The sequence below is a fragment of the Mesoplodon bidens genome, assembly GCF_964165515.1.
Source record: "Mesoplodon bidens genome assembly, chromosome: 6".
In the NCBI taxonomy this organism is placed as follows: domain Eukaryota; kingdom Metazoa; phylum Chordata; class Mammalia; order Artiodactyla; family Ziphiidae; genus Mesoplodon; species Mesoplodon bidens.
Genome location: NC_138162.1, coordinates 51,206,736 through 51,234,691, shown reverse-complemented (window position 1 = coordinate 51,234,691; position 27,956 = coordinate 51,206,736). Strand labels below are relative to the sequence as shown.

The following is a 27,956-nucleotide window of genomic DNA, read 5'->3' as shown; positions in this document are numbered from 1 at the left end:
TCAAACCCGTCTAATCAGCTTTTGTATATGTATTGCTATTAACGTGAAAAGCTTACATTGTTTTCTATGTTTATAATAATTGCCAATTTTCGGATTAGCAGGAGTATACTCCTTATTTTCTTCTTCCACTTTATGTGGTTGTTCAGTCACAGGTTGCCGAGGTAAGGGCGTCCTCTCGGGCCCTGAAAAAAAGTATGAACAGAGATCAGAAATACGTTGATTTCTCTGACTATTTTCTTTCTCTAACTGCATTTTTTCCACAAGGATTTGAGGCAGAGATTTAAAATCTAAGTTATACCATATTTCCAACAATAAACTTTATATCACCCTATAGGAAATTGCCACGGATTGTTGGAGAGGGTGTGGAGAAAAGGGAACCCTCCTACACTGTTGGTGAGAATGTAAAATTGGTGAAACTGCTATGGAGAAAAGTATGGAGGTTCCTGTAAAAACTAAAAATAGAGTTGCCATATGATCCAGCAATCCCACTCCTGGGCATAAACCAAGACAAAACTACAATTCAAAAAATGAATGCATCCCTATGTTCACAGCACCACTATTTACAACAGCCAAGACATGGAAACAACCGAAATGTCCACTGACATATGAATGGATAAAGAAGACGTGGTCTATATATACAATAGAATATTACTCAGCCATAAAAAGCATGAAATAATGTCATTTGCAGCAACATGGATGGACCTAGAGATTATCCTACTAAGTGAAGTAAGTCAGACACAGAAAGACAAGTACCAGATGATATCACTTACATGTGCAATCTAAAATACGCCACAAATGAACCTATCTACGAAACAGAAACAGACTCACAGACATAGAAAACAGACTGTGGTTGGCAAGGGGGTGGAGAGGGAAGGACTGGGAGTTTGGGATTAGCAGATGCAAACTAGTGTATATAGGATGGATAAACAACAAGGTCCTAACTGTATAGCACAGGGAACTATATTTAAGATCCTATGATAAAACATGATGGAAAAGAATATCAAAAAGAATATATTGTGTACAACTGAGTCACTTTGCTGTACAGCAGAAATTAACACCGCATTGTAAATCAACTATAATTCAATAAAATGTTTTAAAAAATTACTACGGACCAATTTTCTAGGATAGTGGATCATGTTTCTTATATGCTGTATTTTTTTAAAGGGAATAAAAACACTTTTATTTGGAAATTTCAAGTTGCAAGGAGAGCTCTCAGCCAAGCTCTGTGACCTAGCTAGCCGATTATTTACAGGATATTTGGGCAGGAATTGTTCATGAGCTTTTAATTTGGAGTGCTTAAGTTGCCAAAGTGCTCTGAGCTCCAGTGAAGCACCACAGAATCCATAAAGGAAACTTTATCAATCACTCCCGGCAGCTACCTCCCCCAACTCCCGCCACGAAAGGCAGCCAATTGGCTTTCTAACCAAGACCACAGACACACACATTAGTGGAGTCACACTCCAAGTCCCTGTTTATAAATTGCCTTTCAAATGCTAGGGGATTCAGGTATAATATACTTAAGCTCCAGGCATGAACCCACCAAAACAAGGCATGCTGTGTATGATAAAGTCAGAAGAAAGCAGAATTGGATGAAGCCAATTTCTGGTAGAAACTCTACAATCAAAAACCATTCAGCCAATCACAACCTACTATTGTTCAATAGTGTACGGTCTTTAGCCAGTGGGATTCCTGGGTTTTTGCCCTTCGCCTGGGAGACTGATAAAATGTCTGACAAGAACTAATACCAGAGAAGTGGCCAGAGACCTATAGCAGAGGGAATGATGGGTACTATCAGTTTACACAATCCAGCCCTAAGGACAGAATCCAAGCCCCCAATGAGAAGCCACGTTCAGCATCTTCCAAGTCAACAAGGAGCAGTTATATTTTGCAAGAACTCGCAATCAAGCCCCAATCCAAGTTCATGCCTTTTTAAGAAAACACCTGTTGCTGGAGCATTTGCAGGAAAAGCAGACAGAACGCTAGCCAAGTTAGGCCCCTTATTCAATCCTTCCACCATAACTACGACCACCGCTACAGATTTACAAAGAGAAGTAAACTGCTAAGCTTGTGTGTCTGTGTGTGTGTGTTGGGGAGAGGGTAAAGGGAATGTTCTCTCTACCATCTCCTTGCTAGTCTTCTATCCTCTTTGGTCAAAGCTCTCTTCCTCCTCCTAAGTAATCCCAGGTAGGAAGTCAGCATGCTTAGTCACCTCACCCAGCCTGTCTTTCAAAGCCCTGCCCCTCTCCTTCTCCGCCTAAACGTTCCTCAGTAGACCATGCATCCAGGGTGAGCACATGGGCCAGCACCCCAGGCTGCACAAACTGCGCGCCGCGACCCTCACCCCGCATGCATTACCAGGGCCCAATCTGGGGGGGCCTCGCCGCAGCACCCAGCCCGGGGTGTTGCCCCCAACTCGGGCCCATCCAAGTCCAGGGGAGTGTAAGGGGAGGAGCAGGGGGCCAGGAGACCAGCCCTCCTTCCCAGGGCCACCCCCGCCCCCCGTCAGCAGCGGGAGAGGCTGTCGCCATGGCCACGCCCCCTCCTCAGGGCCAGCGCGGCAGGCTCCCTCGAGGTGCAGGCCCCGACTTCTCCCTCGGCCTGCGCAGGCGCTCAGGGCAGTTTAAGGCGGCGGGCGCGGCCGCGCCGACTGCGGAGCCGGGTAGGCAGAGGCAGGGCGAGCTCCGCCCGCTCCCCAACGCCCGTTCCCGGCCGCCTCAACAGCGGCAGCCAGCACCACGAGTCCACAACACACCGACCCACCTCCGCGCACCTCTTATCTGCTATTTTGATGAAAGTTTTTAATGCTCACCTTCATCGGTGGGATCTGTACCACTAATCGCTGGGTGAAAAAACCCACATAAAACAATAAACAATATAAAACTCATTGCGAAAATGACGTGATTTACCCAGTGATTTACTGGGTCTCAGAGTTTCGTGCCCAGCAGGTCCTATAACTAGCAGGGGCATTATGATGTCACTGCCGAATGGAGATCACAATGCTGGGGATGAACTTCCAAAAGCTTTGTGTGTGATTCAATCTGATGTCTTTACCTTTGGTGCTACAATAGTTTTTACGTTGTTTTTGGTTTTTTTTAATAAACCACTAACACATTTTCTTTGAAAACTAAGAGTTATGTTTTCCTGAGGTAAGGTAAAGTTTTGGTTTTTGGATTTTAAACAACAATTAATATTGCTGATAGAAAGATGAGAACAGACCATTTTGGTTTTCAAAGCATTTACAATACCGTATGTTCTTTTGGATAACCACAAGGTATCTTCTGAAAAACTAATCAGACACCAAAATTCAGCCCAAATATCCTGCAAATTCTGGTTCATGGGCTATCTTAACTGTAATTCTTTATTTTATTTATTTATTTATTTTTGCACTACGAGAGCCTCTCACTGCTAGGGCCTCTCCCGTTGCGGAGCACAGGCTCCAGACGCGCAGGCTCAGCGGCCATGGCTCACGGGCCCAGCCGCTCCGCGGCACGGGTGATCTTCCTGGCAGGGGCACGAACCCGCATCCCCTGCATTGGCAGGCGGACTCTCAACCACTGTGCCACCAGGGAAACCCTATATTTAATTTTTAACAAGAGTATCTTATGAATTTTTCACATTTTAGAATGGTGGACCTTGTAAGGACATGGAAAGAAAGCCAATACGATGAATGGTGAATAAACTGAAGTTCAGTGCACCTTCCAAACATCTCAAAGTCATCTTGTTATGGGTTGAATTTTGTTTGCCCCAAAAAGCTATGTTGACGTCTTAACCTTCAGTACCTCAGAATGTGACCTAATTTGGAAGTTAAGTCATTGAACATTTAATTAGTTAAGACAAAGTCACGTGCGAGTAGGTGGGCTCCTAATCCAAAACGGTGTCCTTATTGAGAAGAGGGAAATTTGGACATGGAAACACAGAAAGAACTTGTGAAGACAGATGCAGCGGTTGGAGTTCTGCTGCTATAAGCCAAGGAACTCCTGAGGCTACCAGATGCTGGAAGATGCAAGGGAAGATAGTCTCCTAGAGGCTTTGGAGAGAGGCTGGCATGGCCAAAACTTTGATTTTGCATTTCTCGTTTCTGTGACAACTGAGAGAATAAATTTCTTTCGCTTTGAGCCCCAGTTTGTGGTACTTTGTTTCAAGAAGCCCTACAAAGCTGACACACACCTCCAAATAAAGTCTGGTTAACTCACCATAAAATTAGGTCAATTGTTACTAATGTGAATAAATAACCATACTACTAATGATAAACCCTATGTTAATTATAGACAATTACCAAGAGAATCTTATTAAACTTCATAACACCTCATGGAAAGAGTTGTAGGAAACAAGGATTTCATCTCATACGCTGAAACGTCTACAAAGTAAGTTAAAATTTAAATAGGAAATAAAATGGTAATAGGAGTTTTAGAGTTAAAACAAGTCAAACCAGTCTAATCAAAACTAAATCAAACCCGTCTAATCAGCTTTTGTATATGTATTGCTATTAACGTGAAAAGCTTACATTGTTTTCTATGTTTATAATAATTGCCAATTTTCGGATTAGCAGGAGTATACTCCTTATTTTCTTCTTCCACTTTATGTGGTTGTTCAGTCACAGGTTGCCGAGGTAAGGGCGTCCTCTCGGGCCCTGAAAAAAAGTATGAACAGAGATCAGAAATACGTTGATTTCTCTGACTATTTTCTTTCTCTAACTGCATTTTTTTCACAAGGATTTGAGGCAGAGATTTAAAATCTAAGTTATACCATATTTCCAACAATAAACTTTATATCATCCTATAGGAAATTGCCACGGATTGTTGGAGAGGGTGTGGAGAAAAGGGAACCCTCCTACACTGTTGGTGAGAATGTAAAATTGGTGAAACTGCTATGGAGAAAAGTATGGAGGTTCCTGTAAAAACTAAAAATAGAGTTGCCATATGATCCAGCAATCCCACTCCTGGGCATAAACCAAGACAAAACTACAATTCAAAAAATGAATGCATCCCTATGTTCACAGCACCACTATTTACAACAGCCAAGACATGGAAACAACCGAAATGTCCACTGATATATGAATGGATAAAGAAGACGTGGTGTATATATACAATAGAATATTACTCAGCCATAAAAAGCATGAAATAATGTCATTTGCAGCAACATGGATGGACCTAGAGATTATCCTACTAAGTGAAGTAAGTCAGACAGAGAAAGACAAGTACCAGATGATATCACTTATATGTGCAATCTAAAATACGCCACAAATGAACCTATCTACGAAACAGAAACAGACTCACAGACATAGAGAACACACTGTGGTTGGCAAGGGTGTGGAGAGGGAAGGATTGGGAGTTTGGGATTAGCAGATGCAAACTAGTGTACATAGGATGGATAAACAACAAGGTCCTACTGTATAGCACAGGGAACTATATTTAAGATCCTATGATAAACCATAATGGAAAAGAATTTTAATGGAAAAGGATTTTCCATTCTTTCCAAAAAGAATATATATGTGTACAACTGAGTCACTTTGCTGTACAGCAGAAATTAACACCACATTGTAAATCAACTACACTTCAATAAAATGTTTTAAAAAATGGCTACGGACCAATTGTATAGGATAATGGATCATGTTTCTTGTCTGCTATTTTGATGAAAGTTTTAAATGCTCACCTTCATCGGTGGGATCCGTACCACTAATCTCTGGGTGAAAAACCCCACATAAAAAAATAAACAATATAAAAATCACTGGAAAAATGACATGATTTACCCAGTGATCTACTGTGTCTCAGAGTTTCCTTTCTTTGCCCAGCAGGTCCTGTAAGTAGCAGGGACATTAGGATGGCACTGCCCAATGGAGATCACAATGCTGGGGATGAATTTCCAAAAGCTTTGTGACTCAGTCTGATGTCTTTATCTTTGGTCCTACAATAGTTCTTAGGAGTTCTTTTTTAAATTTTTTAATAAACCACTATCAGATTTTCTTTGAAAATTAAGAACGATGTTTTCATGGGTAATGTAAATTTTTGGTTCCTGGATTTTAAAGAACAATTAATATTCCTGATAGAAAGATGAGAACAGACCTTTTTGGTTTTCAAAGCATTTACAATACCGTATGTTCTTTTGGATAACCACAAAGTATCTCCTAAAAAACTAATCGGACACCAAAATTCAATCCAAATGCCCTGCAAATTCTGGTTCATGGGCTATCTTAAGTGTAATTCTTTTCTTTTTATTTTTTTGCGGTACGCGGGCCTCTCACTGCTGTGGCGTCTCCCGTTGCGGAGCACAGGCTGCGGATGCGCAGGCTCAGCGGCCATGGCTTACTGGCCCAGCCGCTCCGCGGCACGTGTTATCTTCCCGGACCGGGGCACGGACCCACGTCCCCTGCATCGCCAGGCGGACTCTCAACCACTGCGCCACCAGGGAAACCCTATATTTAATTTTTAACAAGAGTATCTTATGAATTTTTCACATTTTAGAATGGTGGACCTTGTAAGGACATGGAAAGAAAGCCAATACGATGAATGGTGAATAAATTGAAGTTCAGTGGACCTTCCAAACATCTCAAAGTCATCTTGTTACGGGTTGAATTTCGTTTGCCCCAAAAAGCTATGTTGACGTCTTAACCTTCAGTACCTCAGAATGTGACCTAATTTGGAAGTTAAGTCATTGAACATTTAATTAGTTAAGACAAAGTCACGTGCGAGTAGGTGGGCTCCTAATCCAAAACGGTGTCCTTATTGAGATGAGGGAAATTTGGATATGGAAACACAGAAAAAACTTGTGAAGACAGATGCAGCGGTTGGAGTTCTGCTGCTATAAGCCAAGGAACTCCTGAGGCTACCAGATGCTGGAAGATGCAAGGGAAGATAGTCTCCTAGAGGCTTTGGAGAGAGGCTGGCATGGCCAAAACTTTGATTTTGCATTTCTGGTTTCTGTGACAACTGAGAGAATAAATTTCTTTCGCTTTGAGCCCCAGTCTGTGGTACTTTGTTTCAAGAGGCACTACAAAGCTGACACACACCTCCAAATAAATTTTGCTTAACTCACCATAAAATAAGGACAATGGTTACTAATGTGAATAAATAACCATACTACTAATGATAAACCCTATGTTAGTAATTACCAAGAGAATCTTATTAAACTTCATAACACTGCATGGAAAATGTAGGAAATATGGATTTCATCTCATACGTTAAAACGTCTACAAAGTAAGGTAAATTTAAGTAGGAAATAAAATGATAATAGGAGTTTTAGATTTAAAATAAATCAAACCAGTCTAATCAAAACTAAATCAAACCAGTCTAATCAGCTGTTGTATATGTATTGCTATTAACTTGAAAAGCTTACATTTTTCCTTATCTGTATAAAAATTGCCAGTGTTCTCATGAGCAGGAGTATACTCCTTATTTTCTTCTTCCACTTCATGTGGTGGTTCAGCCATAGGCTGCTCAGGTAAGGGCGTCATCTCAGGCCCTGAAAAAAAGTATGACCAGAGATCAGAAATATGTTCATTTCTTTGATTATTTTCTTTTACTAACTGCATTTTTTCACAAAGGATTTCAGTCAGAGATTTAAAATCTAAGTTATACCATATTTCCAACAATAAACTTTATATCATCCTATAGGAAATTGCCACGGATTGTTGGAGAGGGTGTGGAGAAAAGGGAACCCTCCTACACTGTTGGTGAGAATGTAAAATTGGTGAAACTGCTATGGAGAAAAGTATGGAGGTTCCTGTAAAAACTAAAAATAGAGTTGCCATATGATCCAGCAATCCCACTCCTGGGCATAAACCAAGACAAAACTACAATTCAAAAAATGAATGCATCCCTATGTTCACAGCACCACTATTTACAACAGCCAAGACATGGAAACAACCGAAATGTCCACTGATATATGAATGGATAAAGAAGACGTGGTGTATATATACAATAGAATATTACTCAGCCATAAAAAGCATGAAATAATGTCATTTGCAGCAACATGGATGGACCTAGAGATTATCCTACTAAGTGAAGTAAGTCAGACAGAGAAAGACAAGTACCAGATGATATCACTTATATGTGCAATCTAAAATACGCCACAAATGAACCTATCTACGAAACAGAAACAGACTCACAGACATAGAGAACACACTGTGGTTGGCAAGGGTGTGGAGAGGGAAGGATTGGGAGTTTGGGATTAGCAGATGCAAACTAGTGTACATAGGATGGATAAACAACAAGGTCCTACTGTATAGCACAGGGAACTATATTTAAGATCCTATGATAAACCATAATGGAAAAGAATTTTAATGGAAAAGGATTTTCCATTCTTTCCAAAAAGAATATATATGTGTACAACTGAGTCACTTTGCTGTACAGCAGAAATTAACACCACATTGTAAATCAACTACACTTCAATAAAATGTTTTAAAAAATGGCTACGGACCAATTGTATAGGATAATGGATCATGTTTCTTGTCTGCTATTTTGATGAAAGTTTTAAATGCTCACCTTCATCGGTGGGATCCGTACCACTAATCTCTGGGTGAAAAACCCCACATAAAAAAATAAACAATATAAAAATCACTGGAAAAATGACATGATTTACCCAGTGATCTACTGTGTCTCAGAGTTTCCTTTCTTTGCCCAGCAGGTCCTGTAAGTAGCAGGGACATTAGGATGGCACTGCCCAATGGAGATCACAATGCTGGGGATGAATTTCCAAAAGCTTTGTGACTCAGTCTGATGTCTTTATCTTTGGTCCTACAATAGTTCTTAGGAGTTCTTTTTTAAATTTTTTAATAAACCACTATCAGATTTTCTTTGAAAATTAAGAACGATGTTTTCATGGGTAATGTAAATTTTTGGTTCCTGGATTTTAAAGAACAATTAATATTCCTGATAGAAAGATGAGAACAGACCTTTTTGGTTTTCAAAGCATTTACAATACCGTATGTTCTTTTGGATAACCACAAAGTATCTCCTAAAAAACTAATCGGACACCAAAATTCAATCCAAATGCCCTGCAAATTCTGGTTCATGGGCTATCTTAAGTGTAATTTTTTTCTTTTTATTTTTTTGCGGTACGCGGGCCTCTCACTGCTGTGGCGTCTCCCGTTGCGGAGCACAGGCTGCGGATGCGCAGGCTCAGCGGCCATGGCTTACTGGCCCAGCCGCTCCGCGGCACGTGTTATCTTCCCGGACCGGGGCACGGACCCACGTCCCCTGCATCGCCAGGCGGACTCTCAACCACTGCGCCACCAGGGAAACCCTATATTTAATTCTTAACAAGAGTATCTTATGAATTTTTCACATTTTAGAATGGTGGACCTTGTAAGGACATGGAAAGAAAGCCAGTATGATGAATGGTGAATAAACTGAAGTTCAGTGCACCTTCCAAACATCTCAAAGTCACCTTGTTACGGGTTGAATTTTGTTTGCCCCAAAAAGCTATGTTGACGTCTTAACCTTCAGTACCTCAGAATGTGACCTAATTTGGAAGTTAAGTCATTGAACATTTAATTAGTTAAGACAAAGTCACATGCGAGTAGGTGGGCTCCTAATCCAAAACGGTGTCCTTATTGAGAAGAGGGAAATTTGGATATGGAAACACAGAAAGAACTTGTGAAGACAGATGCAGCGGTTGGAGTTCTGCTGCTATAAGCCAAGGAACTCCTGGGGCTACCAGATGCTGGAAGATGCAAGGGAAGATAGTCTCCTAGAGGCTTTGGAGAGAGGCTGGCATGGCCAAAACTTTGATTTTGCATTTCTGGTTTCTGTGACAACTGAGAGAATAAATTTCTTTCGCTTTGAGCCCCAGTTTGTGGTACTTTGTTTCAAGAAGCCCTACAAAGCTGACACACACCTCCAAATAAAGTCTGGTTAACTCACCATAAAATTAGGTCAATTGTTACTAATGTGAATAAATAACCATACTACTAATGATAAACCCTATGTTAATTATAGACAATTACCAAGAGAATCTTATTAAACTTCATTAACACCTCATGGAAAGAGTTGTAGGAAACAAGGATTTCATCTCATACGCTGAAACGTCTACAAAGTAAGTTAAAATTTAAATAGGAAATAAAATGATAATAGGACTTTTAGAGTTAAAACAAGTCAAACCAGTCTAATCAAAACTAAATCAAACCCGTCTAATCAGCTTTTGTATATGTATTGCTATTAACGTGAAAAGCTTACATTGTTTTCTATGTTTATAATAATTGCCAATTTTCGGATTAGCAGGAGTATACTCCTTATTTTCTTCTTCCACTTTATGTGGTTGTTCAGTCACAGGTTGCCGAGGTAAGGGCGTCCTCTCGGGCCCTGAAAAAAAGTATGAACAGAGATCAGAAATACGTTGATTTCTCTGACTATTTTCTTTCTCTAACTGCATTTTTTCCACAAGGATTTGAGGCAGAGATTTAAAATCTAAGTTATACCATATTTCCAACAATAAACTTTATATCACCCTATAGGAAATTGCCACGGATTGTTGGAGAGGGTGTGGAGAAAAGGGAACCCTCCTACACTGTTGGTGAGAATGTAAAATTGGTGAAACTGCTATGGAGAAAAGTATGGAGGTTCCTGTAAAAACTAAAAATAGAGTTGCCATATGATCCAGCAATCCCACTCCTGGGCATAAACCAAGACAAAACTACAATTCAAAAAATGAATGCATCCCTATGTTCACAGCACCACTATTTACAACAGCCAAGACATGGAAACAACCGAAATGTCCACTGATATATGAATGGATAAAGAAGACGTGGTCTATATATACAATAGAATATTACTCAGCCATAAAAAGCATGAAATAATGTCATTTGCAGCAACATGGATGGACCTAGAGATTATCCTACTAAGTGAAGTAAGTCAGACACAGAAAGACAAGTACCAGATGATATCACTTACATGTGCAATCTAAAATACGCCACAAATGAACCTATCTACGAAACAGAAACAGACTCACAGACATAGAAAACAGACTGTGGTTGGCAAGGGGGTGGAGAGGGAAGGACTGGGAGTTTGGGATTAGCAGATGCAAACTAGTGTATATAGGATGGATAAACAACAAGGTCCTAACTGTATAGCACAGGGAACTATATTTAAGATCCTATGATAAAACATGATGGAAAAGAATATCAAAAAGAATATATTGTGTACAACTGAGTCACTTTGCTGTACAGCAGAAATTAACACCGCATTGTAAATCAACTATAATTCAATAAAATGTTTTAAAAAATTACTACGGACCAATTTTCTAGGATAGTGGATCATGTTTCTTATATGCTGTATTTTTTTAAAGGGAATAAAAACACTTTTATTTGGAAATTTCAAGTTGCAAGGAGAGCTCTCAGCCAAGCTCTGTGACCTAGCTAGCCGATTATTTACAGGATATTTGGGCAGGAATTGTTCATGAGCTTTTAATTTGGAGTGCTTAAGTTGCCAAAGTGCTCTGAGCTCCAGTGAAGCACCACAGAATCCATAAAGGAAACTTTATCAATCACTCCCGGCAGCTACCTCCCCCAACTCCCGCCACGAAAGGCAGCCAATTGGCTTTCTAACCAAGACCACAGACACACACATTAGTGGAGTCACACTCCAAGTCCCTGTTTATAAATTGCCTTTCAAATGCTAGGGGATTCAGGTATAATATACTTAAGCTCCAGGCATGAACCCACCAAAACAAGGCATGCTGTGTATGATAAAGTCAGAAGAAAGCAGAATTGGATGAAGCCAATTTCTGGTAGAAACTCTACAATCAAAAACCATTCAGCCAATCACAACCTACTATTGTTCAATAGTGTACGGTCTTTAGCCAGTGGGATTCCTGGGTTTTTGCCCTTCGCCTGGGAGACTGATAAAATGTCTGACAAGAACTAATACCAGAGAAGTGGCCAGAGACCTATAGCAGAGGGAATGATGGGTACTATCAGTTTACACAATCCAGCCCTAAGGACAGAATCCAAGCCCCCAATGAGAAGCCACGTTCAGCATCTTCCAAGTCAACAAGGAGCAGTTATATTTTGCAAGAACTCGCAATCAAGCCCCAATCCAAGTTCATGCCTTTTTAAGAAAACACCTGTTGCTGGAGCATTTGCAGGAAAAGCAGACAGAACGCTAGCCAAGTTAGGCCCCTTATTCAATCCTTCCACCATAACTACGACCACCGCTACAGATTTACAAAGAGAAGTAAACTGCTAAGCTTGTGTGTCTGTGTGTGTGTGTTGGGGAGAGGGTAAAGGGAATGTTCTCTCTACCATCTCCTTGCTAGTCTTCTATCCTCTTTGGTCAAAGCTCTCTTCCTCCTCCTAAGTAATCCCAGGTAGGAAGTCAGCATGCTTAGTCACCTCACCCAGCCTGTCTTTCAAAGCCCTGCCCCTCTCCTTCTCCGCCTAAACGTTCCTCAGTAGACCATGCATCCAGGGTGAGCACATGGGCCAGCACCCCAGGCTGCACAAACTGCGCGCCGCGACCCTCACCCCGCATGCATTACCAGGGCCCAATCTGGGGGGGCCTCGCCGCAGCACCCAGCCCGGGGTGTTGCCCCCAACTCGGGCCCATCCAAGTCCAGGGGAGTGTAAGGGGAGGAGCAGGGGGCCAGGAGACCAGCCCTCCTTCCCAGGGCCGCCCCCGCCCCCCGTCAGCAGCGGGAGAGGCTGTCGCCATGGCCACGCCCCCTCCTCAGGGCCAGCGCGGCAGGCTCCCTCGAGGTGCAGGCCCCGACTTCTCCCTCGGCCTGCGCAGGCGCTCAGGGCAGTTTAAGGCGCCGGGCGCGGCCGCGCCGACTGCGGAGCCGGGTAGGCAGAGGCAGGGCGAGCTCCGCCCGCTCCCCAACGCCCGTTCCCGGCCGCCTCAACAGCGGCAGCCAGCACCACGAGTCCACAACACACCGACCCACCTCCGCGCACCTCTTATCTGCTATTTTGATGAAAGTTTTTAATGCTCACCTTCATCGGTGGGATCTGTACCACTAATCGCTGGGTGAAAAAACCCACATAAAACAATAAACAATATAAAACTCATTGCGAAAATGACGTGATTTACCCAGTGATTTACTGGGTCTCAGAGTTTCGTGCCCAGCAGGTCCTATAACTAGCAGGGGCATTATGATGTCACTGCCGAATGGAGATCACAATGCTGGGGATGAACTTCCAAAAGCTTTGTGTGTGATTCAATCTGATGTCTTTACCTTTGGTGCTACAATAGTTTTTACGTTGTTTTTGGTTTTTTTTAATAAACCACTAACACATTTTCTTTGAAAACTAAGAGTTATGTTTTCCTGAGGTAAGGTAAAGTTCTGGTTTTTGGATTTTAAACAACAATTAATATTGCTGATAGAAAGATGAGAACAGACCATTTTGGTTTTCAAAGCATTTACAATACCGTATGTTCTTTTGGATAACCACAAGGTATCTTCTGAAAAACTAATCAGACACCAAAATTCAGCCCAAATATCCTGCAAATTCTGGTTCATGGGCTATCTTAACTGTAATTCTTTATTTTATTTATTTATTTATTTTTGCACTACGAGAGCCTCTCACTGCTAGGGCCTCTCCCGTTGCGGAGCACAGGCTCCAGACGCGCAGGCTCAGCGGCCATGGCTCACGGGCCCAGCCGCTCCGCGGCACGGGTGATCTTCCTGGCAGGGGCACGAACCCGCATCCCCTGCATTGGCAGGCGGACTCTCAACCACTGTGCCACCAGGGAAACCCTATATTTAATTCTTAACAAGAGTATCTTATGAATTTTTCACATTTTAGAATGGTGGACCTTGTAAGGACATGGAAAGAAAGCCAATACGATGAATGGTGAATAAACTGAAGTTCAGTGCACCTTCCAAACATCTCAAAGTCACCTTGTTACGGGTTGAATTTTGTTTGCCCCAAAAAGCTATGTTGACGTCTTAACCTTCAGTACCTCAGAATGTGACCTAATTTGGAAGTTAAGTCATTGAACATTTAATTAGTTAAGACAAAGTCACATGCGAGTAGGTGGGCTCCTAATCCAAAACGGTGTCCTTATTGAGAAGAGGGAAATTTGGATATGGAAACACAGAAAGAACTTGTGAAGACAGATGCAGCGGTTGGAGTTCTGCTGCTATAAGCCAAGGAACTCCTGAGGCTACCAGATGCTGGAAGATGCAAGGGAAGATAGTCTCCTAGAGGCTTTGGAGAGAGCCTGCATGGCCAAAACTTTGATTTTGCATTTCTGGTTTCTGTGACAACTGAGAGAATAAATTTCTTTCGCTTTGAGCCCCAGTTTGTGGTACTTTGTTTCAAGAAGCCCTACAAAGCTGACACACACCTCCAAATAAAGTCTGGTTAACTCACCATAAAATTAGGTCAATTGTTACTAATGTGAATAAATAACCATACTACTAATGATAAACCCTATGTTAATTATAGACAATTACCAAGAGAATCTTATTAAACTTCATAACACCTCATGGAAAGAGTTGTAGGAAACAAGGATTTCATCTCATACGCTGAAACGTCTACAAAGTAAGTTAAAATTTAAATAGGAAATAAAATGGTAATAGGAGTTTTAGAGTTAAAACAAGTCAAACCAGTCTAATCAAAACTAAATCAAACCCGTCTAATCAGCTTTTGTATATGTATTGCTATTAACGTGAAAAGCTTACATTGTTTTCTATGTTTATAATAATTGCCAATTTTCGGATTAGCAGGAGTATACTCCTTATTTTCTTCTTCCACTTTATGTGGTTGTTCAGTCACAGGTTGCCAAGGTAAGGGCGTCCTCTCGGGCCCTGAAAAAAAAGTATGAACAGAGATCAGAAATATGTTGATTTCTCTATTTTCTTTCTCTAACTGCATTTTTTTCACAAGGATTTGAGGCAGAGATTTAAAATCTAAGTTATACCATATTTCCAACAATAAACTTTATATCATCCTATAGGAAAATGCCACGGATTGTTGGAGAGGGTGTGGAGAAAAGGGAACCCTCCTACACTGTTGGTGAGAATGTAAAATTGGTGAAACTGCTATGGAGAAAAGTATGGAGGTTCCTGTAAAAACTAAAAATAGAGTTGCCATATGATCCAGCAATCCCACTCCTGGGCATAAACCAAGACAAAACTACAATTCAAAAAATGAATGGGGCTTCCCTGGTGGCGCAGTGGTTGAGAGTCCGCCTGCCGATGCAGGGGACACGGGTTCGTGCCCCGGTCTGGGAAGATCCCACATGCCGCAGAGCGGCTAGGCCCGTGAGCCATGGCTACTGAGCCTGCGCATCCGGAGCCTGTGCTCTGCAAGGGGAGAGGCCACAACAGTGAGAGGCCCGCCTACCGCAAAAAAAAAAAAAAAAAAAAAAAATGAATGCATCCCTATGTTCACAGCACCACTATTTACAACAGCCAAGACATGGAAACAACCGAAATGTCCACTGACATATGAATGGATAAAGAAGACGTGGTCTATATATACAATAGAATATTACTCAGCCATAAAAAGCATGAAATAATGTCATTTGCAGCAACATGGATGGACCTAGAGATTATCCTACTAAGTGAAGTAAGTCAGACAGAGAAAGACAAGTACCAGATGATATTACTTACATGTGCAATCTAAAATACGCCACAAATGAACCTATCTACGAAACAGAAACAGACTCACAGACATAGAAAACAGACTGTGGTTGCCAAGGGGGTGGAGAGGGAAGGATTGGGAGTTTGGGATTAGCAGATGCAAACTAGTGTACATAGGACGGATAAACAACAAGGTCCTACTGTATAGCACAGGGAACTATATTTAAGATCCTATGATAAACCATAATGGAAAAGAATTTTAATGGAAAAGGATTTTCCATTCTTTCCAAAAAGAATATATATGTGTACAACTGAGTCACTTTGCTGTACAGCAGAAATTAACACCACATTGTAAATCAACTACACTTCAATAAAATGTTTTAAAAAATGGCTACGGACCAATTGTATAGGATAATGGATCATGTTTCTTGTCTGCTATTTTGATGAAAGTTTTAAATGCTCACCTTCATCGGTGGGATCCATACCACTAATCTCTGGGTGAAAAACCCCACATAAAAAAATAAACAATATAAAAATCACTGGAAAAATGACATGATTTACCCAGTGATCTACTGTGTCTCAGAGTTTCCTTTCTTTGCCCAGCAGGTCCTGTAAGTAGCAGGGACATTAGGATGGCACTGCCCAATGGAGATCACAATGCTGGGGATGAATTTCCAAAAGCTTTGTGACTCAGTCTGATGTCTTTATCTTTGGTCCTACAATAGTTCTTAGGAGTTCTTTTTTAAATTTTTTAATAAACCACTATCAGATTTTCTTTGAAAATTAAGAACGATGTTTTCATGGGTAATGTAAATTTTTGGTTCCTGGATTTTAAAGAACAATTAATATTCCTGATAGAAAGATGAGAACAGACCTTTTTGGTTTTCAAAGCATTTACAATACCGTATGTTCTTTTGGATAACCACAAAGTATCTCCTAAAAAACTAATCGGACACCAAAATTCAATCCAAATGCCCTGCAAATTCTGGTTCATGGGCTATCTTAAGTGTAATTTTTTTCTTTTTATTTTTTTGCGGTACGCGGGCCTCTCACTGCTGTGGCGTCTCCCGTTGCAGAGCACAGGCTGCGGATGCCCAGGCTCAGCGGCCATGGCTTACTGGCCCAGCCGCTCCGCGGCACGTGTTATCTTCCCGGACCGGGGCACGGACCCACGTCCCCTGCATCGCCAGGCGGACTCTCAACCACTGCGCCACCAGGGAAACCCTATATTTAATTTTTAACAAGAGTATCTTATGAATTTTTCACATTTTAGAATGGTGGACCTTGTAAGGACATGGAAAGAAAGCCAATACGATGAATGGTGAATAAACTGAAGTTCAGTGGACCTTCCAAACATCTCAAAGTCATCTTGTTACGGGTTGAATTTTGTTTGCCCCAAAAAGCTATGTTGACGTCTTAACCTTCAGTACCTCAGAATGTGACCTAATTTGGAAGTTAAGTCATTGAACATTTAATTAGTTAAGACAAAGTCACATGCGAGTAGGTGGGCTCCTAATCCAAAACGGTGTCCTTATTGAGAAGAGGGAAATTTGGGCATGGAAACACAGAAAGAACTTGTGAAGACAGATGCAGCGGTTGGAGTTCTGCTGCTATAAGCCAAGGAACTCCTGAGGCTACCAGATGCTGGAAGATGCAAGGGAAGATAGTCTCCTAGAGGCTTTGGAGAGAGGCTGGCATGGCCAAAACTTTGATTTTGCATTTCTCGTTTCTGTGACAACTGAGAGAATAAATTTCTTTCGCTTTGAGCCCCAGTTTGTGGTACTTTGTTTCAAGAAGCCCTACAAAGCTGACACACACCTCCAAATAAAGTCTGGTTAACTCACCATAAAATTAGGTCAATTGTTACTAATGTGAATAAATAACCATACTACTAATGATAAACCCTATGTTAATTATAGACAATTACCAAGAGAATCTTATTAAACTTCATAACACCTCATGGAAAGAGTTGTAGGAAACAAGGATTTCATCTCATACGCTGAAACGTCTACAAAGTAAGTTAAAATTTAAATAGGAAATAAAATGGTAATAGGAGTTTTAGAGTTAAAACAAGTCAAACCAGTCTAATCAAAACTAAATCAAACCCGTCTAATCAGCTTTTGTATATGTATTGCTATTAACGTGAAAAGCTTACATTGTTTTCTATGTTTATAATAATTGCCAATTTTCGGATTAGCAGGAGTATACTCCTTATTTTCTTCTTCCACTTTATGTGGTTGTTCAGTCACAGGTTGCCGAGGTAAGGGCGTCCTCTCGGGCCCTGAAAAAAAGTATGAACAGAGATCAGAAATACGTTGATTTCTCTGACTATTTTCTTTCTCTAACTGCATTTTTTCCACAAGGATTTGAGGCAGAGATTTAAAATCTAAGTTATACCATATTTCCAACAATAAACTTTATATCACCCTATAGGAAATTGCCACGGATTGTTGGAGAGGGTGTGGAGAAAAGGGAACCCTCCTACACTGTTGGTGAGAATGTAAAATTGGTGAAACTGCTATGGAGAAAAGTATGGAGGTTCCTGTAAAAACTAAAAATAGAGTTGCCATATGATCCAGCAATCCCACTCCTGGGCATAAACCAAGACAAAACTACAATTCAAAAAATGAATGCATCCCTATGTTCACAGCACCACTATTTACAACAGCCAAGACATGGAAACAACCGAAATGTCCACTGACATATGAATGGATAAAGAAGACGTGGTCTATATATACAATAGAATATTACTCAGCCATAAAAAGCATGAAATAATGTCATTTGCAGCAACATGGATGGACCTAGAGATTATCCTACTAAGTGAAGTAAGTCAGACACAGAAAGACAAGTACCAGATGATATCACTTACATGTGCAATCTAAAATACGCCACAAATGAACCTATCTACGAAACAGAAACAGACTCACAGACATAGAAAACAGACTGTGGTTGGCAAGGGGGTGGAGAGGGAAGGACTGGGAGTTTGGGATTAGCAGATGCAAACTAGTGTATATAGGATGGATAAACAACAAGGTCCTAACTGTATAGCACAGGGAACTATATTTAAGATCCTATGATAAAACATGATGGAAAAGAATATCAAAAAGAATATATTGTGTACAACTGAGTCACTTTGCTGTACAGCAGAAATTAACACCGCATTGTAAATCAACTATAATTCAATAAAATGTTTTAAAAAATTACTACGGACCAATTTTCTAGGATAGTGGATCATGTTTCTTATATGCTGTATTTTTTTAAAGGGAATAAAAACACTTTTATTTGGAAATTTCAAGTTGCAAGGAGAGCTCTCAGCCAAGCTCTGTGACCTAGCTAGCCGATTATTTACAGGATATTTGGGCAGGAATTGTTCATGAGCTTTTAATTTGGAGTGCTTAAGTTGCCAAAGTGCTCTGAGCTCCAGTGAAGCACCACAGAATCCATAAAGGAAACTTTATCAATCACTCCCGGCAGCTACCTCCCCCAACTCCCGCCACGAAAGGCAGCCAATTGGCTTTCTAACCAAGACCACAGACACACACATTAGTGGAGTCACACTCCAAGTCCCTGTTTATAAATTGCCTTTCAAATGCTAGGGGATTCAGGTATAATATACTTAAGCTCCAGGCATGAACCCACCAAAACAAGGCATGCTGTGTATGATAAAGTCAGAAGAAAGCAGAATTGGATGAAGCCAATTTCTGGTAGAAACTCTACAATCAAAAACCATTCAGCCAATCACAACCTACTATTGTTCAATAGTGTACGGTCTTTAGCCAGTGGGATTCCTGGGTTTTTGCCCTTCGCCTGGGAGACTGATAAAATGTCTGACAAGAACTAATACCAGAGAAGTGGCCAGAGACCTATAGCAGAGGGAATGATGGGTACTATCAGTTTACACAATCCAGCCCTAAGGACAGAATCCAAGCCCCCAATGAGAAGCCACGTTCAGCATCTTCCAAGTCAACAAGGAGCAGTTATATTTTGCAAGAACTCGCAATCAAGCCCCAATCCAAGTTCATGCCTTTTTAAGAAAACACCTGTTGCTGGAGCATTTGCAGGAAAAGCAGACAGAACGCTAGCCAAGTTAGGCCCCTTATTCAATCCTTCCACCATAACTACGACCACCGCTACAGATTTACAAAGAGAAGTAAACTGCTAAGCTTGTGTGTCTGTGTGTGTGTGTTGGGGAGAGGGTAAAGGGAATGTTCTCTCTACCATCTCCTTGCTAGTCTTCTATCCTCTTTGGTCAAAGCTCTCTTCCTCCTCCTAAGTAATCCCAGGTAGGAAGTCAGCATGCTTAGTCACCTCACCCAGCCTGTCTTTCAAAGCCCTGCCCCTCTCCTTCTCCGCCTAAACGTTCCTCAGTAGACCATGCATCCAGGGTGAGCACATGGGCCAGCACCCCAGGCTGCACAAACTGCGCGCCGCGACCCTCACCCCGCATGCATTACCAGGGCCCAATCTGGGGGGGCCTCGCCGCAGCACCCAGCCCGGGGTGTTGCCCCCAACTCGGGCCCATCCAAGTCCAGGGGAGTGTAAGGGGAGGAGCAGGGGGCCAGGAGACCAGCCCTCCTTCCCAGGGCCGCCCCCGCCCCCCGTCAGCAGCGGGAGAGGCTGTCGCCATGGCCACGCCCCCTCCTCAGGGCCAGCGCGGCAGGCTCCCTCGAGGTGCAGGCCCCGACTTCTCCCTCGGCCTGCGCAGGCGCTCAGGGCAGTTTAAGGCGCCGGGCGCGGCCGCGCCGACTGCGGAGCCGGGTAGGCAGAGGCAGGGCGAGCTCCGCCCGCTCCCCAACGCCCGTTCCCGGCCGCCTCAACAGCGGCAGCCAGCACCACGAGTCCACAACACACCGACCCACCTCCGCGCACCTCTTATCTGCTATTTTGATGAAAGTTTTTAATGCTCACCTTCATCGGTGGGATCTGTACCACTAATCGCTGGGTGAAAAAACCCACATAAAACAATAAACAATATAAAACTCATTGCGAAAATGACGTGATTTACCCAGTGATTTACTGGGTCTCAGAGTTTCGTGCCCAGCAGGTCCTATAACTAGCAGGGGCATTATGATGTCACTGCCGAATGGAGATCACAATGCTGGGGATGAACTTCCAAAAGCTTTGTGTGTGATTCAATCTGATGTCTTTACCTTTGGTGCTACAATAGTTTTTACGTTGTTTTTGGTTTTTTTTAATAAACCACTAACACATTTTCTTTGAAAACTAAGAGTTATGTTTTCCTGAGGTAAGGTAAAGTTCTGGTTTTTGGATTTTAAACAACAATTAATATTGCTGATAGAAAGATGAGAACAGACCATTTTGGTTTTCAAAGCATTTACAATACCGTATGTTCTTTTGGATAACCACAAGGTATCTTCTGAAAAACTAATCAGACACCAAAATTCAGCCCAAATATCCTGCAAATTCTGGTTCATGGGCTATCTTAACTGTAATTCTTTATTTTATTTATTTATTTATTTTTGCACTACGAGAGCCTCTCACTGCTAGGGCCTCTCCCGTTGCGGAGCACAGGCTCCAGACGCGCAGGCTCAGCGGCCATGGCTCACGGGCCCAGCCGCTCCGCGGCACGGGTGATCTTCCTGGCAGGGGCACGAACCCGCATCCCCTGCATTGGCAGGCGGACTCTCAACCACTGTGCCACCAGGGAAACCCTATATTTAATTCTTAACAAGAGTATCTTATGAATTTTTCACATTTTAGAATGGTGGACCTTGTAAGGACATGGAAAGAAAGCCAATACGATGAATGGTGAATAAACTGAAGTTCAGTGCACCTTCCAAACATCTCAAAGTCACCTTGTTACGGGTTGAATTTTGTTTGCCCCAAAAAGCTATGTTGACGTCTTAACCTTCAGTACCTCAGAATGTGACCTAATTTGGAAGTTAAGTCATTGAACATTTAATTAGTTAAGACAAAGTCACATGCGAGTAGGTGGGCTCCTAATCCAAAACGGTGTCCTTATTGAGAAGAGGGAAATTTGGATATGGAAACACAGAAAGAACTTGTGAAGACAGATGCAGCGGTTGGAGTTCTGCTGCTATAAGCCAAGGAACTCCTGAGGCTACCAGATGCTGGAAGATGCAAGGGAAGATAGTCTCCTAGAGGCTTTGGAGAGAGCCTGCATGGCCAAAACTTTGATTTTGCATTTCTGGTTTCTGTGACAACTGAGAGAATAAATTTCTTTCGCTTTGAGCCCCAGTTTGTGGTACTTTGTTTCAAGAAGCCCTACAAAGCTGACACACACCTCCAAATAAAGTCTGGTTAACTCACCATAAAATTAGGTCAATTGTTACTAATGTGAATAAATAACCATACTACTAATGATAAACCCTATGTTAATTATAGACAATTACCAAGAGAATCTTATTAAACTTCATAACACCTCATGGAAAGAGTTGTAGGAAACAAGGATTTCATCTCATACGCTGAAACGTCTACAAAGTAAGTTAAAATTTAAATAGGAAATAAAATGGTAATAGGAGTTTTAGAGTTAAAACAAGTCAAACCAGTCTAATCAAAACTAAATCAAACCCGTCTAATCAGCTTTTGTATATGTATTGCTATTAACGTGAAAAGCTTACATTGTTTTCTATGTTTATAATAATTGCCAATTTTCGGATTAGCAGGAGTATACTCCTTATTTTCTTCTTCCACTTTATGTGGTTGTTCAGTCACAGGTTGCCAAGGTAAGGGCGTCCTCTCGGGCCCTGAAAAAAAGTATGAACAGAGATCAGAAATATGTTGATTTCTCTATTTTCTTTCTCTAACTGCATTTTTTTCACAAGGATTTGAGGCAGAGATTTAAAATCTAAGTTATACCATATTTCCAACAATAAACTTTATATCATCCTATAGGAAAATGCCACGGATTGTTGGAGAGGGTGTGGAGAAAAGGGAACCCTCCTACACTGTTGGTGAGAATGTAAAATTGGTGAAACTGCTATGGAGAAAAGTATGGAGGTTCCTGTAAAAACTAAAAATAGAGTTGCCATATGATCCAGCAATCCCACTCCTGGGCATAAACCAAGACAAAACTACAATTCAAAAAATGAATGCATCCCTATGTTCACAGCACCACTATTTACAACAGCCAAGACATGGAAACAACCGAAATGTCCACTGACATATGAATGGATAAAGAAGACGTGGTCTATATATACAATAGAATATTACTCAGCCATAAAAAGCATGAAATAATGTCATTTGCAGCAACATGGATGGACCTAGAGATTATCCTACTAAGTGAAGTAAGTCAGACAGAGAAAGACAAGTACCAGATGATATTACTTACATGTGCAATCTAAAATACGCCACAAATGAACCTATCTACGAAACAGAAACAGACTCACAGACATAGAAAACAGACTGTGGTTGCCAAGGGGGTGGAGAGGGAAGGATTGGGAGTTTGGGATTAGCAGATGCAAACTAGTGTACATAGGACGGATAAACAACAAGGTCCTACTGTATAGCACAGGGAACTATATTTAAGATCCTATGATAAACCATAATGGAAAAGAATTTTAATGGAAAAGGATTTTCCATTCTTTCCAAAAAGAATATATATGTGTACAACTGAGTCACTTTGCTGTACAGCAGAAATTAACACCACATTGTAAATCAACTACACTTCAATAAAATGTTTTAAAAAATGGCTACGGACCAATTGTATAGGATAATGGATCATGTTTCTTGTCTGCTATTTTGATGAAAGTTTTAAATGCTCACCTTCATCGGTGGGATCCATACCACTAATCTCTGGGTGAAAAACCCCACATAAAAAAATAAACAATATAAAAATCACTGGAAAAATGACATGATTTACCCAGTGATCTACTGTGTCTCAGAGTTTCCTTTCTTTGCCCAGCAGGTCCTGTAAGTAGCAGGGACATTAGGATGGCACTGCCCAATGGAGATCACAATGCTGGGGATGAATTTCCAAAAGCTTTGTGACTCAGTCTGATGTCTTTATCTTTGGTCCTACAATAGTTCTTAGGAGTTCTTTTTTAAATTTTTTAATAAACCACTATCAGATTTTCTTTGAAAATTAAGAACGATGTTTTCATGGGTAATGTAAATTTTTGGTTCCTGGATTTTAAAGAACAATTAATATTCCTGATAGAAAGATGAGAACAGACCTTTTTGGTTTTCAAAGCATTTACAATACCGTATGTTCTTTTGGATAACCACAAAGTATCTCCTAAAAAACTAATCGGACACCAAAATTCAATCCAAATGCCCTGCAAATTCTGGTTCATGGGCTATCTTAAGTGTAATTTTTTTCTTTTTATTTTTTTGCGGTACGCGGGCCTCTCACTGCTGTGGCGTCTCCCGTTGCAGAGCACAGGCTGCGGATGCCCAGGCTCAGTGGCCATGGCTTACTGGCCCAGCCGCTCCGCGGCACGTGTTATCTTCCCGGACCGGGGCACGGACCCACGTCCCCTGCATCGCCAGGCGGACTCTCAACCACTGCGCCACCAGGGAAACCCTATATTTAATTTTTAACAAGAGTATCTTATGAATTTTTCACATTTTAGAATGGTGGACCTTGTAAGGACATGGAAAGAAAGCCAATACGATGAATGGTGAATAAACTGAAGTTCAGTGGACCTTCCAAACATCTCAAAGTCATCTTGTTACGGGTTGAATTTTGTTTGCCCCAAAAAGCTATGTTGACGTCTTAACCTTCAGTACCTCAGAATGTGACCTAATTTGGAAGTTAAGTCATTGAACATTTAATTAGTTAAGACAAAGTCACATGCGAGTAGGTGGGCTCCTAATCCAAAACGGTGTCCTTATTGAGAAGAGGGAAATTTGGGCATGGAAACACAGAAAGAACTTGTGAAGACAGATGCAGCGGTTGGAGTTCTGCTGCTATAAGCCAAGGAACTCCTGAGGCTACCAGATGCTGGAAGATGCAAGGGAAGATAGTCTCCTAGAGGCTTTGGAGAGAGGCTGGCATGGCCAAAACTTTGATTTTGCATTTCTCGTTTCTGTGACAACTGAGAGAATAAATTTCTTTCGCTTTGAGCCCCAGTTTGTGGTACTTTGTTTCAAGAAGCCCTACAAAGCTGACACACACCTCCAAATAAAGTCTGGTTAACTCACCATAAAATTAGGTCAATTGTTACTAATGTGAATAAATAACCATACTACTAATGATAAACCCTATGTTAATTATAGACAATTACCAAGAGAATCTTATTAAACTTCATAACACCTCATGGAAAGAGTTGTAGGAAACAAGGATTTCATCTCATACGCTGAAACGTCTACAAAGTAAGTTAAAATTTAAATAGGAAATAAAATGGTAATAGGAGTTTTAGAGTTAAAACAAGTCAAACCAGTCTAATCAAAACTAAATCAAACCCGTCTAATCAGCTTTTGTATATGTATTGCTATTAACGTGAAAAGCTTACATTGTTTTCTATGTTTATAATAATTGCCAATTTTCGGATTAGCAGGAGTATACTCCTTATTTTCTTCTTCCACTTTATGTGGTTGTTCAGTCACAGGTTGCCGAGGTAAGGGCGTCCTCTCGGGCCCTGAAAAAAAGTATGAACAGAGATCAGAAATACGTTGATTTCTCTGACTATTTTCTTTCTCTAACTGCATTTTTTCCACAAGGATTTGAGGCAGAGATTTAAAATCTAAGTTATACCATATTTCCAACAATAAACTTTATATCACCCTATAGGAAATTGCCACGGATTGTTGGAGAGGGTGTGGAGAAAAGGGAACCCTCCTACACTGTTGGTGAGAATGTAAAATTGGTGAAACTGCTATGGAGAAAAGTATGGAGGTTCCTGTAAAAACTAAAAATAGAGTTGCCATATGATCCAGCAATCCCACTCCTGGGCATAAACCAAGACAAAACTACAATTCAAAAAATGAATGCATCCCTATGTTCACAGCACCACTATTTACAACAGCCAAGACATGGAAACAACCGAAATGTCCACTGACATATGAATGGATAAAGAAGACGTGGTCTATATATACAATAGAATATTACTCAGCCATAAAAAGCATGAAATAATGTCATTTGCAGCAACATGGATGGACCTAGAGATTATCCTACTAAGTGAAGTAAGTCAGACACAGAAAGACAAGTACCAGATGATATCACTTACATGTGCAATCTAAAATACGCCACAAATGAACCTATCTACGAAACAGAAACAGACTCACAGACATAGAAAACAGACTGTGGTTGGCAAGGGGGTGGAGAGGGAAGGACTGGGAGTTTGGGATTAGCAGATGCAAACTAGTGTATATAGGATGGATAAACAACAAGGTCCTAACTGTATAGCACAGGGAACTATATTTAAGATCCTATGATAAAACATGATGGAAAAGAATATCAAAAAGAATATATTGTGTACAACTGAGTCACTTTGCTGTACAGCAGAAATTAACACCGCATTGTAAATCAACTATAATTCAATAAAATGTTTTAAAAAATTACTACGGACCAATTTTCTAGGATAGTGGATCATGTTTCTTATATGCTGTATTTTTTTAAAGGGAATAAAAACACTTTTATTTGGAAATTTCAAGTTGCAAGGAGAGCTCTCAGCCAAGCTCTGTGACCTAGCTAGCCGATTATTTACAGGATATTTGGGCAGGAATTGTTCATGAGCTTTTAATTTGGAGTGCTTAAGTTGCCAAAGTGCTCTGAGCTCCAGTGAAGCACCACAGAATCCATAAAGGAAACTTTATCAATCACTCCCGGCAGCTACCTCCCCCAACTCCCGCCACGAAAGGCAGCCAATTGGCTTTCTAACCAAGACCACAGACACACACATTAGTGGAGTCACACTCCAAGTCCCTGTTTATAAATTGCCTTTCAAATGCTAGGGGATTCAGGTATAATATACTTAAGCTCCAGGCATGAACCCACCAAAACAAGGCATGCTGTGTATGATAAAGTCAGAAGAAAGCAGAATTGGATGAAGCCAATTTCTGGTAGAAACTCTACAATCAAAAACCATTCAGCCAATCACAACCTACTATTGTTCAATAGTGTACGGTCTTTAGCCAGTGGGATTCCTGGGTTTTTGCCCTTCGCCTGGGAGACTGATAAAATGTCTGACAAGAACTAATACCAGAGAAGTGGCCAGAGACCTATAGCAGAGGGAATGATGGGTACTATCAGTTTACACAATCCAGCCCTAAGGACAGAATCCAAGCCCCCAATGAGAAGCCACGTTCAGCATCTTCCAAGTCAACAAGGAGCAGTTATATTTTGCAAGAACTCGCAATCAAGCCCCAATCCAAGTTCATGCCTTTTTAAGAAAACACCTGTTGCTGGAGCATTTGCAGGAAAAGCAGACAGAACGCTAGCCAAGTTAGGCCCCTTATTCAATCCTTCCACCATAACTACGACCACCGCTACAGATTTACAAAGAGAAGTAAACTGCTAAGCTTGTGTGTCTGTGTGTGTGTGTTGGGGAGAGGGTAAAGGGAATGTTCTCTCTACCATCTCCTTGCTAGTCTTCTATCCTCTTTGGTCAAAGCTCTCTTCCTCCTCCTAAGTAATCCCAGGTAGGAAGTCAGCATGCTTAGTCACCTCACCCAGCCTGTCTTTCAAAGCCCTGCCCCTCTCCTTCTCCGCCTAAACGTTCCTCAGTAGACCATGCATCCAGGGTGAGCACATGGGCCAGCACCCCAGGCTGCACAAACTGCGCGCCGCGACCCTCACCCCGCATGCATTACCAGGGCCCAATCTGGGGGGGCCTCGCCGCAGCACCCAGCCCGGGGTGTTGCCCCCAACTCGGGCCCATCCAAGTCCAGGGGAGTGTAAGGGGAGGAGCAGGGGGCCAGGAGACCAGCCCTCCTTCCCAGGGCCGCCCCCGCCCCCCGTCAGCAGCGGGAGAGGCTGTCGCCATGGCCACGCCCCCTCCTCGGGGCCAGCGCGGCAGGCTCCCTCCAGGTGCAGGCTCCGACTTCTCCCTCGGCCTGCGCAGGCGCTCAGGGCAGTTTAAGGCGGCGGGCGCGGCCGCGCCGACTGCGGAGCCGGGTAGGCAGAGGCAGGGCGAGCTCCGCCCGCTCCCCAACGCCCATTCCCGGCCGCCTCAACAGCGGCAGCCAGCACCACGACTCCACAACACACCGACCCACCTCCGCGCACCTCTTATCTGCTATTTTGATGAAAGTTTTAAATGCTCACCTTCATCGGTGGGATCTGTACCACTAATCGCTGGGTGAAAAAACCCACATAAAACAATAAACAATATAAAACTCATTGCGAAAATGACGTGTTTACCCAGTGATTTACTGGGTCTCAGAGTTTCGTGCCCAGCAGGTCCTATAACTAGCAGGGGCATTATGATGTCACTGCCGAATGGAGATCACAATGCTGGGGATGAACTTCCAAAAGCTGTGTGTGTGATTCAATCTGATGTCCTTATCTT

The 27,956-nt window shown here is 41.9% G+C and overlaps 2 protein-coding genes across 3 annotated transcripts in view; both read right to left on the bottom strand.

The window, feature by feature from the left end:
* LOC308619277 (uncharacterized protein) lies at positions 1 to 27,869 on the bottom strand (the record flags this gene model as incomplete). The annotated part of the gene is made up of 8 exons (XM_081237901.1): positions 1 to 182; positions 4,505 to 4,630; positions 10,173 to 10,298; positions 14,620 to 14,745; positions 17,678 to 17,803; positions 22,125 to 22,250; positions 24,960 to 25,085; positions 27,809 to 27,869. 8 exons carry the CDS (start codon positions 27,867 to 27,869, stop codon positions 1 to 3), a joined length of 999 nt encoding a protein of 332 aa, XP_081094027.1.
* The window catches only part of LOC308618578 (MOB kinase activator 3B), a 231,954-nt gene continuing 229,018 nt past the window's right edge, over positions 25,021 to 27,956 (bottom strand). For both annotated transcript variants that reach the window (XM_081236627.1, XM_081236628.1), the window contains exon 5: positions 25,021 to 25,085. The gene's annotated coding sequence lies outside the window, so the exon portion shown is untranslated. The remainder of the gene's footprint in view (positions 25,086 to 27,956) is intronic.